The sequence below is a fragment of the Pseudonaja textilis genome, chromosome 1, assembly GCF_049901715.1.
Source record: "Pseudonaja textilis isolate UNSWEBS1 chromosome 1, rPseTex1.2, whole genome shotgun sequence".
Classification (NCBI taxonomy): domain Eukaryota; kingdom Metazoa; phylum Chordata; class Lepidosauria; order Squamata; family Elapidae; genus Pseudonaja; species Pseudonaja textilis.
In genome coordinates, this window is record NC_141990.1 from 229,543,485 (window position 1) to 229,557,956 (window position 14,472).

At 44.5% G+C, this 14,472-nt stretch overlaps 1 protein-coding gene across 2 annotated transcripts in view; it reads right to left on the reverse strand.

Annotated features, from left to right (window-relative positions):
* ANO9 (anoctamin 9) overlaps positions 1-14,472 on the reverse strand; it is a 69,333-nt gene that overhangs the window by 27,757 nt on the left and 27,104 nt on the right. Inside the window, exons 3-6 of one of the 2 annotated variants that reach the window (XM_087920896.1) lie at positions 3,731-3,847; positions 3,270-3,421; positions 2,250-2,302; positions 381-439 (exon numbers count right to left, since the gene is read on the reverse strand). In XM_087920896.1, coding sequence (XP_087777022.1) covers positions 381-439; positions 2,250-2,302; positions 3,270-3,421; positions 3,731-3,847 — 381 coding nt within the window. The remainder of the gene's footprint in view (positions 1-380; positions 440-2,249; positions 2,303-3,269; positions 3,422-3,730; positions 3,848-14,472) is intronic. The other variant, XM_087920897.1, reaches the window with a different exon arrangement.

Consider the following 14,472-nt stretch of genomic DNA (forward strand, 5'->3'; position numbering starts at 1 on the left):
ATAAAATAATGCAATTAAACATGTTAAAACTGGAAGATGATATATTCTATAAACAATTTTACAGTCCTGAGCAATCAATACCCATAAGATGCTGAATAGATATATACAGACACAGTTGTCAAACAAAGCTTTTCTTCTACTGATTATATTAATGCATTGCAAATATATTTTCTGACATTTAATTTAGCCTCTTCTTCTAATTAAATACCAGTGAAGCTTCTCTTACCACCACTATCCCTAATACACAGAGCAACTTGTAAGGGTGTATCTCTGGATCCAAGAATCAAGACAAAAGACTCGACTCCACTATTCAATCTAAGCTCACATCTGTTATTTAATTTAATAACTGTATTTGTCAGCTTTAGGTTGGACTTCCTCACCTCATGTAAAGGAAATGCAGTTTCAAACACTTTCTTCTTTATCAGGTCATGAAGATTCTCTAGTAGCAAAAGAGAAACAAGATCAAGACCTTTCCCTCCCCCCAAAATGAAGTTCTGCCAGGATATTTCTTTCAGACACTTAAGTGAGTATCTTTACAAAGCCTGGCAGGTAAATGTCTCCTTGAAGCATATATATCTCAAAGCAGCATTTATGTATATTAGAATGTGGATGACAATTAAGGATAATGATAATTCTTCTGTTACTCATTCATTTGATAAACATTCTTCCTTCTAGGGCTAATGTAGTATTTGAGCTAAATAAACAATTCCCCAAAATTGATTAAACTAAAATACATACCCCAGCCTTTTCTAGGGCAAACTACAAAACCTCATGGCTATTTGAACAGATTGTTTTAACTTATTTTTAATTCTGGACATAAACAGCTTTCCTCCTGGTCCTTTAAAAGCTAATTCCATGGTAATGATCTGGTTTGCTTGTTCAGGTGGTGTAAATATCCTATTCAAAAACCAGGTTTGCATTATTTGTCAATTCTCAGGTGATGACAAAAGAAATTACTTTTGCCCAAATGGGGCTGTTGAGTCAGCAGTGCGTATAACCACGTCATGGAGGTGGGGGGAGAAGCAGACTGAATTATCTGACTTGTGCCTTAGGGGGAGAAACTGGATTGCTGAAAGCTAAATCATTTATATCTGCCTTTGAAAAGATTTTGGAAACTTCCGATGATTTAAAAGACCACTGGCACCAGCTTTAAGAACAGGTTAATGTGATCTGTATTCTAGCTCCACGCTGTTGCCTGAATATTCTCAGGTGTAATTTTCCAGTCTTCAGTATTAAAGCCCTAAATCAGAAGATGGAGAACCTGCAGTCCACAGATGACAAATCATCCTGTTGCCCTCAATCATTAGCTCTGCTGATTGGGAGGGAGTGATAAGAGTTGTGGCCTCCAGAAACAGGAAATGACAGGCAGGCTTTAAAAATGAAGACCCGGATTTATTTATTTGATTTATTTTCATCTTTTGTACAGGAGCTCAAGGTCGCATATACATTGTACACTCCTCCTGTTTGCCTCCACAGAGGGAAGGGCTGAAAGAGATTGAACTGGCTCCAAATCACCCAGTAAGCTTCCATGGCAGAGTGGGGATTACAAACACGGCCCTCCCTGTTCCTAGTGTAACACCTTAACTACTACATCACACTAGCTCTCCAGGTAGGTAACTGGTTTGGAGTTTCTCCTTGCCCCGGAACTTCAGTTAAAAAGAACCAAACAGCAAGCAAATCTGTGCGTGTTTCCCTCCACTCTAGTAGCAAACCTGACCCTGACACCCATCCACCCTCCACAGGAGCTGCAGCAAAGAAATGACACAAGAGAAAGAACATAGGGAGTATTCTTTCTGCATCTCAAAGGTTTGAACAGTCATTAGATGACAATCCAGGAGTTTTGTATACTGTACAAAATGTTTTCTGTAACAAAGCATGAGTTATTCCTGAGTGGAATTTGAACCTTGTCATCCTACAAACACTGCCTCCAATCTGCCACACTGCAATTACAAATGAAACACTTGACCCTAAGAGCATCTGATTGCTTTGTCTGAAGTGACATTACTAAAAAACACAAAACACTTTTTTCAGTTCATCACATCATTACTACTCATCAGAAAGCTGGGTCAGCTTGCAGGGATGGTTACATGGACTAAAGGGTGAAGCCTCCCCATAGTGGGGTGTGTCTCTGGATGAATAATAACACTGACTGACGATCATAGCTGCATTTGTGAAAAGGACACTGCAAAGTGAAAATAAAATACAAATGGATTATATTTACACTAATACAGGGAAAGAGCTTTTCATACCTTTGGTATTTGGAATTTCTGTGTTTTGCAGGATAAAACTCACAATACGTATCCTAAAACATACAAGAACCGAAAAAAAAGCAATGCTAGTATAAACTGTTCAGAGGCAGAAATAAATACAACTGTTGTTATCCATGATAGCAATGTATTTCTTCCTGGTATGGAGCTGTTAAGGCATATAGCTTTTTATCCTTGAACTCTTATAACTTTTAATCCCTAACTGTGATCCTACTTTATCCTGCTAGTGCCATGAAGAGAAACAAGAGCAAATAGATCCATTTCTGAAAATTAGGAAAAGGAAGCAGCAGCTCATCAGGAGCACTGCCAGTGAAGAAGCTGTAAAGATTGAACTCACTACTTCAGCCCTTCGTTGAAGCTTTTGGTTTGGTTGGTTTGCTTTGTTTTTTAAAAAAGCATCCAGTTCGTTCTCTGTATTCTACACCAGAGGTCCCCAACTATTCTGAACCGGGCCACACAAGGGGCAGGGGAGCATGTGTGTGTGTGCAGTTCTACTTGCATGAGTGGCGGATGGGTGGTTGCACTTGCAAAGCTCCACTTGCAGGCTCGTGCCCTCACTTGTGCAAATGGAGCTGCATGCATGTGTGCCTGCCACTCACACAAAAGCATCCCGTCCCCGTCCCGTTTCCCCGCCCCCCTGCTGGTCCACCAAGCTGGACAGGTCAGGGACCACTGTTCTATAGCTGCTCAGTAGTTTCCATGTACTACCTAGTAAGCCAAAGGCCTTAACAAAAATCTCTCTCTTAGTTAAAATTATCTTTAAATGAATAGAGTTGATATCTCTGCAGTTTTGAAATAGCTTAGAAAGTCACTCCCAACTGATTCTCATCCCTCAACTACAATTAGAAGTTTTCAGTTAAAGCAATATTCTCTGTGCCAATCCAAACATTTTCTTAAAAACAATTTCCCCATTAATTTATGACCTCATGACTTATGAATCACATGGAAGTTAGATCTATAAATGGATGGATGGATGGATAGATAGATGGATGGATAACTTACCTTGTTGAATTGATTTCTGACTGTTGGTAATCTAATTGCTGTGGAAACAGATGCCCCCATTCATTACCAGGTTTGTTCAGAAGCCACTGGTATTTTCGAAAGATTCCACTTGGTGCATGAACTCCATAAAAGAGCTTTTGGTCCTTAATTGTCTAAGAATTTGATAGAAAAATAAATTATAAGACATCGGTCTACTCTAGGAGAAGCCTCAATTCTCATAATCGTGAATTGATGCAAAAACATTATGATCATGCTTGAGAAAAGGCCAGTTAGACAGATCTCACATCTACTCTATCAAAGCATGAGCTTTGGTGTTGTCAGACTGAGCTGCCTGACATCAGCTCCAATCTTGAGCAAGGAAAGCTGTGGGCCTCTTGTAAACAAGAGCTTCAAACCAGCAAGTCAGCTCGATATCCACAATGTGGTGTCCACTTTGGGGAGGGAAGAGATGTCAGTCTTACCTTGATAATGAATCCTTTCCTGTGCAGTTCTTCCAGAAACTTCTTTTTCTTGCAATCTTTATCACTGTCCCTCCTGTGATCATCACAAACTAGGACAAAGTCCCATTTCTGAGGAAACTGGTCAGAGAAAAACAATCAACTAGTTGAAAATCAATAACAAGCTTTCTGTTGTGTCTTTGGGACTGGTGGGGGTTTCCAACCAGGTCCGTTCTATAAGCAGGAGCACCAGCAGCTCCCATTGGCTGGCTCCGTTTGACAGTCGGCTATATAAAGCCGGCTGTCAAGCCAAGCCAGTCGTTGTTCGCTAGCTAGTCTGCCTGTTAGCTGGCAGACGCGACAACCATCGTTCTTTGAATAAACCTTGTTGATTGCATGCTCTGGTCTAAGCCTCTCCCTTCCTTCAAACCACAACACTGGCGACGAGGATGGGATCGGAAGGCTAGCCAGAAGCATTTTGTTCAAAGAACCAGAGCCGCAGCCGTTTTGCTTACCGAGCCTTGGACTCAGACTCCTGTCAGCAGGAAGTGAAAGTGCGAGCGTTAGAGCCGCTCGAGTTAGAATCGCCGCAGTTAGTGAAGGCCGGGCGCTGTCAGTGAGAGTCGTGAGAGTTAGAGCACCACGGCTAGTGAAAGTCGGGCGCTGAAGCCGCAGCCGCCCGCACTCGCAAAAAAGTGTGCGAAATTCAAGCGGCTGTCACTAAGCTGCAGTCACTAGAGCAAGTTACGGCGCTGAGAGCCTCAGCCGCCACAATCACAAAAAGGGCGCGAAATTCTAATTGCTGTCACTAAGCTGAAGCCACTAGAGCGAAGTTACGGCGCTGAGAGCCTCAGCCGCCACAACCACAAGAGGGCGCGAAATTTGAATCGTTGTCAGTTACGGTGCTGTAGCCACAGCCGCCAAACGCTCGCAAAAGAGCGCGAAAATACAAGCGCCTTATCGAAGGCTGGAGTCACTGAGCGAGCCTAGGGCGCTGTAGCCACAGCCGCCAACGCTCACGGTTAGCGTTAAACCTAAACCACAAGCACCAAGTGAGACAGACCAGTCTACCAAGAGACTGAGGGGTCCAAAAATGAACGTCAACTCAGCATTCCCACCATTCAAACCCGATGAGGAAAAATGGGATTCGTATAAGAATCGCTTCAACCACTTTATCGATGCCATCGGATTGGCTGATGCCACGGAGCAGAGGAAGAAATCCTACTTCCTCAGCTACTGTGGGGCTGCAGTCTACGACACCGCCACAGCACTCCTGTCCCCACGAGAGATCAGGAACGTCCCATGGCCAGAGCTGATGGAAACGCTTTCCAACCACTACTCGCCAAAACCGTCCCAGATCACTAGACGTTTCGCCTTTAGAATGAGGAAGCAAGCCGAGGGGGAATCCATCAATCAATACATGGCAGCCCTGAGGACAGCAGCTCTACACTGTGAGTTTAAGAACTATTTGGACGATATGCTGCTCGACCAACTCGTCTGTGGGGTAAGAGATCTAAGGCTCCAAAGACGTTTGCTGGCCAGAAAAGATTTAAATCTTCCCCAGGCCGTTGAGGAAGCCTTAGCTGCTGAACTCTCAGCCCAATCAGCAGCTGAGATCCAGGGCACCGCACCCAAGCCCAGCACTTCCACCATCCACTCTGAAGAAGTGGTGAGCGAAGACGACCCTGCAGAATACTCAGACATTCATCGTCTCAAGCCGATGAGGCAGCCGCAGGTAGGAGCGAGGCAAAGAAACAACAGTAGCCCAAAACAAACTCTTTTGTGCCTGACCTGTGGAGGTTCCCATTCCCGGGCATCTTGCAGGTTCAGAAACGCCAGCTGCCACAACTGTCACAAGAAAGGCCACCTCGCAAGAGTCTGCCAGGCAGCGCGCACTTCTCCACAAAAATCTCCTTCTTCTGTTTCCCGAAGGCAAGTAGAAAACTGCTATACTTGCTACCAAGCTAACCACACATTTTACACCCCCAATAAAATTACACTTTCTGTTTTATTAGAAGGTAATCCCTGCCGCATGGAGGTAGACACGGGGTCAGCGCTCTCAATCATTTCATGGGACACGCTTAAGAAGATCCAGCCCAGACTGACAAACAACCAGCTTCAAAAGTGCCATCTCACCTTGAGAGACTACCAAGGAAAGAACATCCCTGTCCTCGGGAAAGGCAAGTTCCTCGTTAAATTCCAAGCCTTTAAAGGCCATTTGCCTTTAGTGGTTGTTAATGGTGCCCTCCCTAGTCTTTTGGGGTTGGACTGGTTCCCCTCTCTCGGCCTTAGTATAAAAGGAGTCCATGCTGTCTCAACTTCTGATGTTGACTCCTTATTCTCAGACTACTCCGACGTTTTTAGTAGCGAGTTAGGCTGTTATAATGGCACTCCCATCTCCTTCTCAGTAGACCCCAGGCAGTCCCGTTCGTTTAAAACCACGTAGAGTACCCTTCGCCATCCGCCCCCAAATTGGACGCGCGAACTAGACAAGCTACTCAAACAAGGGTGATTGAACCCACTGATTTCGCTAAGTGGGAGACCCCATAGTCACCCCACTAAAAAAGACGGTAATTTAAGAATTTGTGCTGATTACAAGGCGTCAATCAACCGTTATCTACAGGTTAGCGCATATCCTGTCCCAGTCATTCAGCACCTGTTACACACATTCGAACCTGGCACCATTTTCGCCAAACTGGTCATGTCACAGGCATACCAACAGTTCCCTGTGGATAATCAAACGGCTGACTTACAGACCATAGTTACACACAGAGGGCATTCAGATGTAAACGCGTCTCCATTTTGGCGTAAGTGTAGCCCCAGGTATTTTTCAATCACTGATGGAGCGAATTCTCCAAGGTCTCCCTGGCGTAGTGCCATATTTCGATGACATTTTAGTCTCAGCCAGGGACAGACCCCAACTCATCCAGAGAGTCAGGGCAGTATTAGAGAAGTTCAGGCAGCATGGCCTCAAACTAAAACGGGAGAAGTGTGCCATCGCCACTAGACAGGTGGACTTTCTAGGATACAGGCTAGACGCCTCAGGCATCCACCCGGTGGAATCTAAAGTCAAGGCCATCCACGAGGCACCCACGCCTACCAACAAAACCGAGTTACAAGCCTTCCTGGGGTTATTGAATTTCTACGCTTCATTTCTCCCACACAAAGCGTCAGTCGCTGAACCGTTGCACAGACTCTTAGACAAAAACACACCATGGCACTGGGGACCCAAAGAAAACCATGCATTTAAGGCAGTCAAAGCTCTACTCACCTCTGAGGCTGTCTTAATCCAATTTGACCAATGCCTCCCCTTGGTCCTAGCCGCAGACGCATCCCCTTTTGGGATAGGAGCTGTCTTAAGTCACAGACTCCCCAATGGCTCCGAGGCACCAATTGCCTTCTTTTCAAGAACCTTCTCAGCGACTGAACGTAATTACAGCCAAATTGATAAGGAGGCCCTGGCTGCAGTAGCAGCAGTCAAAAAATTCCACAATTTCTATTCGGGCACCAATTCAAACTTATTACCGATCACAAGCCGCTTCTAGGATTATTATCAGGGGAAAAAGCAAACCCCACAGATATTGTCGCCCAGGATGACCAGATGGACCTTATTCCTGGCGGCTTACTCATACAAACTGGTCTATCGTCCCGGAAAAAATCTAAACCACGCCGATGCCCTCAGCCGCTGTCCCTTGCCAGCCCCAGTCGAGGACCCAGCTCCTGTGCATGCCATCTTCGATGTAAACGAGCTCAAGCTGCCAGTGACTGCGGACGACATCGCGTCACATTCCAAAAAGGACAGAACAATCGCCCAGGTTCTGGACTGGGTAGGGAGGGGGTGGCCGGAAACTAACTATCCAGTTGATTTCACCCCATTTAAAACTCACCAGCAGGAGCTTTCTAAGTTGCAGGGATGCCTGTTGTGGGGTACCAGAGTCGTCATCCCAACCACCCTTCGCATACCCATCCTGAAGGTGCTACACGAGGGCCATCCAGGCATCGTTCGGATGTAGGCATTGGCCAGGTTCGGCCAAGAGGATTGGCATTCTAAACTGTCTCGTTTCCTCCTGAGCCAGCATACCACACCGTGCACGACCACGAACAAGTCCCGGCCGAACTGTTAATGGGGAGACGCCTGAGGACCACTTTAGACAGGCTACACCCCACTACTGCCCAGACACCCTTTGGGGTCTGACAGTCTGGTCAGAGATTTTGCATTACAGGACCTAGTCTTCGCTAGGAATTTCGCGGGGGATCCGCTGTGGGTGCCGGGGAAGATCGTGGCTGTCACGGGTCCGAGATCCTATCGGGTCCAGCTCGAAGACGGTCATGTGTGGCGGAGGCACCTGGACCAAATAAGGAGGCGACGGAGCAGTCTGACCAGCTCGGAGTCATGCCCACTGGACAGTTTTCAAGTTCCCCACCAGAGTCCAGTCGAGTGTTACCAGAAGGGTCAGCCATTTCCCACAGAGCAGAGGGAACCGGCAGTAGACCGGGACTGCCGACCTGAGACTCCACCGCTACCACCCAGCCTGGTCACCGGCCGTTCAGGCAGAGACTGCTCCGCGTACCAGCCCGAAGGCAGGGACTATTCCGGGGTCCATGATCCTGCGCCGAACCAAGCTCACTCCCCAACGCCCTCTAGCCAGGGCTCCGCGAACTTGTGGCCACTCAACGACTCCCCTGAGCTACGACGCTCCGGTCGCCAACACAGACCACCGGCGTATCTCAAGGACTATACATGTTCCCATCTAGGGGGGAGGGGTGTTGTGTCTTTGGGACTGGTGGGGGTTTCCAACCAGGTCCGTTCTATAAGCAGGAGCACCAGCAGCTCCCATTGGCTGGCTCCGTTTGACAGTCGGCTATATAAAGCCGGCTGTCAAGCCAAGCCAGTCGTTGTTCGCTAGCTAGTCTGCCTGTTAGCTGGCAGACGCGACAACCATCGTTCTTTGAATAAACCTTGTTGATTGCATGCTCTGGTCTAAGCCTCTCCTTTCCTTCAAACCACAACACCTTCCTTATCTCACAGAGGAAACAACAATAATATATATACTAAACTAGTATGCCAACCAACCTTCAGGGACTTACTATGTACCGTATATACTCGAGTATAAGTCGACCCAAATATAAGCCGAGGCACCTAATTTTACCACAAAAAACTGGGAAAACTTATTGATGCGAGTATAAGCCGAGTTTTTCAGCACATTTTTTTGTGCTGAAAAAAACCCCTACTTATACTCAAGTGAGATTCCCTCTGAAAAAAAATGGTGTGGAGCTGCGGAGCTGGGCAGCCACTTCCTGCTTCTGTGTTTCCTTTGCAACTTGTAAGCATGGGGGTAATCAGAAGCAGAAAAATTCTTGCATGAGGATATATTGTTTTTTCTTTATTTAACTGTTTTTAGCGGGGGAAGACCCACCATCATGTGAGAATGCTCAGACACGAAATCTATCCGCCTGAAAATAAGTGTGTGGGGGGATTTTAACAGAGGGAAGACATAGGGAGAAGGCAAAAGCGACAGAAGATCCTTCAGGGGAAACTGAGGGGAGACTCACCCTTGGTCCAGATGAGCCCCCTTCCCCACCCCTAAGGAAGCAGAGGCAGCCAGCAAGGGCAGGCAAGCCCGCTCGCGGACTCCGTCCGTCCTCACTCCCACCCACCCACCCAAAGCCACAAAGTCCCCAATCGCACAGCCCAGAATCGCCCTCCCCTCAGGGGGCAGCAACAACGCCCGGTGTTTCGTGAAACAAGAAGCTCCGCCATGCAATGAAAGCGCCCTGGCTCTAGGCTCAGAAAACAACGTGAGCCGAGGTGGCTTCGTTTCCTCAGCCCCAGCTGCTTTCAGTCTGCTCGGGAGGAGGAGGAGGTGGCGGCGGCGGCTCGCGTTGTTTTCTGGGCTCTAGGCTCGCGATCTCAGAAAACAACGCGAGCCGAGGTGGCTTCGTTTCCTCAGCCCCAGCTGCTTTCAGTCTGCTCGGGAGGAGGGGGAAGAGGTGGTGGCGGCCGCTGGGAAACGAAGAGATGGTATTTGCTGGTTCTCCAAACTCCTCAACATTTCCGCTACTGGTTCTCCAGAACTGGTCAGAACCTGCTGAATACCACCTCTGCTTTTGGGTACCAGGAACTGGTTCTGTGAAGAGAGGTTTTTCTGCAGACCAGAGGAAGTGTGGTTTGCATGCTGCCTGCATTATGTGGGTAGGGCTTTGCTTGTTTGCACAGCATGGTTTCTAGCATGCCATAGCCATATGCCGTTCCACGGACCTGGGTTTGGGAACCCCTGTCCTAGGATAGAGCTGAGATGGTTGAATTTTCCCACCCCAATTTTTGCCAGTCCCCGCTTTTGCCTTTTTTTTTAACTAAAAAGATGGAAAGGATGAAGAAAAATGAAATATGTTCTTTCAGAATAATGAATGCAGTAAGATAAGATAATCCTATATTCCTATTCTTTATTTTGCCTCCCCCCCCATATCTTGTATTAGGATATGATTATAGAAAGCACATTAAGGGAATAACAAAGTTACTACTAAAACTCTTGTGTCTGTAACTTTTAACTGAGTAAAACAATGCACCATAAGGCAACAATTTTTCAACCGTGGTGCCTCAAATGGCGTAACTCAGTGGCCCCCAACCTTTTTTGTACCATGGACCGGTACAAAATGTACAAAATGATCCACGGACCGGTACCAGCATCAGCACGCATGACCAAGGCAAGGCGAGCCGAGTGACCGGCCAGCCAGCCTTCCCCCGCTTCTTCCCGCCACCTTCAACTCCTCCTTTGTACCTTCTCGTGGTCGATGGGCTTTTCGGGCTCTTTCTTAATCTTCTCCTGAGTAATGCGAGACTCCACCATCATCGGGACAGCTCTTCGTTCGAAGCCACCACCCCCCGACAAAACTAAGGCACGAGGATTCCTTCAACACCCAAACGCCGCTTTCCAACCGACGACCAACAAGCTCTCCCAGAAGCACTTTATCAAGTGCCGTCGAAACAAGATGGCGGCGCCCAAGCAAAATAGGCAGCCCGGTACAAAATGATCCACAACCGGTACCGGTTCAGGGCCCGGTGGTTGGGGACCACCGGCTTAACTTACACAATACATCCAAAATGATGCCCTTGGGACTGACATTTGACAAATTTGTGATTCCTTCAGTGCCTGGAAGCTCAGTAGACTGGTCCCACCCTAGTCCTCTGAAAGTCAGACAGACCAGCCCCTCTTTTGGCTCTTGCTGATCAGGTAGACAGAATAACCAAGGGCAAAAAAACAGAGAGGATGGGAACAACTGCCAACTTTCTGCTGACTTGATTAGGGCTGATTGCCCTCCAGCAGCCAGTGGTGGAACTAGTCTACTCAGCCTCCAGGGGGTTAGGGTGGGACCACTGGCTGTTGGAGGAGATCAGTCATAATCGTCAGCAGAAAATAGAAATTGCTCTACTTCTACTACTTTTTTGCCCTTGGTTATTCTGCTTCTTTGTTTAGGTAAGGAAATATCTCTGAAATGATAACCCAACATTTTACAGGCTGTCTAGTTTATCCTTGCCCATTCTCTCCTTGCAAATCATCTTTACTTCTATAAGTTTCATACACTTATTCGACAGAAACAAATTCTTCCCCAGTTATTTCTCCCCCCCTTTTTATTTTATTTATTCATTCCTTTGAGCAGGCCACATACTATTCACAACTTTTCTATTAGCATTTCCACCTTTTAAAAAACGGTTCTGTCCATTTTCCTATCTGTAGTAAACATTCTACTAAATTCTTGCCCAAACATCTATTTTATTTATTTGCAATTTATTTATAAGTTCAAATCATTCGTTCCTTTTTCTTACCAACACAACTACTTTGATCTTTAATTTATTAATTTCCAAATTCATAGCCCTCATCATATTATACATTTGAGCTAATATTTGCTGAAAAGCATTTGAATTCTTAGCCAGCTTCTTTACACAAAAGTATCCCTAATCAATTTACGTACCTCTGATGCCACAAGTATTTCCTATACCTTGATCCACAAATATATTATGCAGTCAAGGGAACAGCACACATCCTTGTCTTATTCGCTACTCACTGAGGAATAATTCACTCAGCATTCTACTTATTCACATGAAATTTTTTCTTCCTTGTTGTATTATTTTTATCACATTCAGGAACCAATATTTGGTTCCATATTTGCATGAAACTTTCTGTGACTTATAAACCGTCCACCATAGATTTTCTCAAAATCCTGGAATGTGTGAAAGAACATTTTTTTTGCACATTTCTCAATGCCAGCTAAGGAGCAAAATTCCAATCTGTTTACCCACTACCTAGCATAAAGCTCATAATTTTTGCTCATTGTCACCTTTCATGGCTTTGGAATCAGAAGTCCTCCAATATCTTTCCAAATTAACTCTTGCAAACTTTCATTCTGTGTTAAGGAACAATAGCAGCATTTTTCCAATCTTCAGCCACAGAATACAGCATTTGCCAATATTAAACAAGTCACACAGCTGCTTCACAAGCAAACCACATCCATATTTATAACATTTCTTCCATTATGCTTACACTCTTAACCATTTTCAGCATCAGAGCATTTATGGTTTCTTTTTCAAGTTTCTTTTTCTTTGTGGTATTTGTTTTAATTCTAATTTTTGATGTATTGGCCAGAAGACTGGCTAGGTACTGAAACCTGGTGTGAAGAAGCCAATGTCCACACAGGATAAGGAAACTCTTTAGGTCTGTACAGAAGCAAAAGAGAAAGGAGCACACCAGAAATCAGGCTGAGTTATTTTTATACAATTTACCACAGAAAACAAAAATAAAAGAATTGCCGATTTGTTACAAAATTACATGTTAATCACACATGTGCACAAGGCAAAGCCATCCCATAATATTCTATTAATTAGTTAATCCTACTTCATTATCATATAAATTGACTACCTCTGGGTGTATTTTTTTTTACTATGCTAATGATAAACTTTGCTTATCTCCAGACCTTGTCCGAATGCCTCTAATCACAACTTAAGATAAATATCACATCACCTCCCAGTAACAGGTTCACTTGCAAAGTATCTCAGCTGAGTGTCAAAGCTACAACATGCCAGCTAGTTTATATAGGAGACATCTGGAGTCAACCTATGGAATGTTTGTGGTCGACTCCTCTAGCTCTTTTGTTGATGGAGTGGAGTGGAATGGAATGGAATGGAATGGAATGGAATGGAATGGAATGGAATGGAATAGAATAGAATAGAATAGAATAGAATTCTTTATTGGCCAAGTGTGATTGGACACACAAGGAATTTGTCTTGGTGCAAATGCTCTCAGTGTACATAAAAGAAAAGATGCATTCGTCAAGAATCATAAGATACAATAGTTAATAATAGTCATAGGATACAGTAAGCAGTCAAATCATACTAGAAAACAATTAATACAAATCATTAAAGATACAAGCAACAAGGTTACAGTCATACAGTCATACAAAGATACAAGCAACAAGGTTACAGTCATACAGTCGTAAGTGGGAGGAGATGGGTGAAAGGAAGGATGGGAGGATTAATAGTAATAGTAATGCAGTCTTAGTAAATAGTTTGACGGTGTTGAGGGAATTATTTGTTTAGCAGAGTGATGGTTTTCAGGAGAAAACTGTTCTTGTGTCTCGTTGTTCTGATGTGCAGTGCTCTATAGTGTCGTTTTGAGGATAGGAGTTGAAACAGTTTATGTCCAGGATGTGAGGCAGGGGTGGGATTCTACTAGTTCTGACCGGTTCTATAGAACCCCTTGTTAACTTTCTAAGCAGTTCAGAGAACAGGTAGCTATAAGAAATCTCCTTTTGTTTTTTTCCACCCTTATTCTTGGCAGTATGCCTAGACTTACTGTCTCCAAAGGAGGGCTTTTTTTTTTCTTAAAGGGAAATGGTTATTTTAAGCTTTCTACACTGCTGTTGGGAGGAAACATTCCCCTGGAAATACTTATTCTTGGCTAGCTAGAAAGATTGACATTCAAACGTGAGTTTACATACTCTTTCTGAATTTTGGTCTAAAACTGGTTTTTGATTAAGTTTAATTCTGTTCTTGGTGATGCTTAATTCCAGAAAGCCATCACTCTGCTAAACAATTCCCTCGACACTGTTCAACTATTTACAGAGTGTGCACTACTATTACTGTTAATCTTCTCATCACTCCTTATCACCCATCCCTTCCCACTTGTGATTGTAGGACTGTAACTTTGTCACTTGTATCCTTACAATTTATATTGACTGTTTCCTAGTATGATTTGATTGTTGATTGTACCCTATGACTATCATTAAGTGTTGTCCGTTATGATTCTTGATTCTTAACGAATGTATCTTTTCTTTATGTATAGTGACAGTATTTACACCAAGACAAATTCCTTGTGTGTCCAATCACACTTGGCCAATAAAAGTATTCTATTCTATTCTATTCTATTCTATTCTATTCTATTCTATTCTATTCTATTCTATTCCATTCCATTCCATTCCATTCTGTGTTTATTGATGGGATAATTTTCCCTATTCAGCTTTGTTTGGAAGGAAAAAGGTTAATTTCTGTTTCTGAAAAGAAACTGGGTTGAGAAATCTAGCTAGTTCCTGTGTCTATTTGTTCTAGTAATTGGTTTAACAAGCAACAACTACTGTTGTGATTTAATTATTTGTATTGTGTTTGAATTTTTCCCTGCCTCATGGTTTCTTTTTCTATCTGGGGAGGGGGTCTTCTTTCATTGCTTTAGTGATATCTGGCACTGTCCTTTTGGGGTGTACTTCCAAGAGGCAGG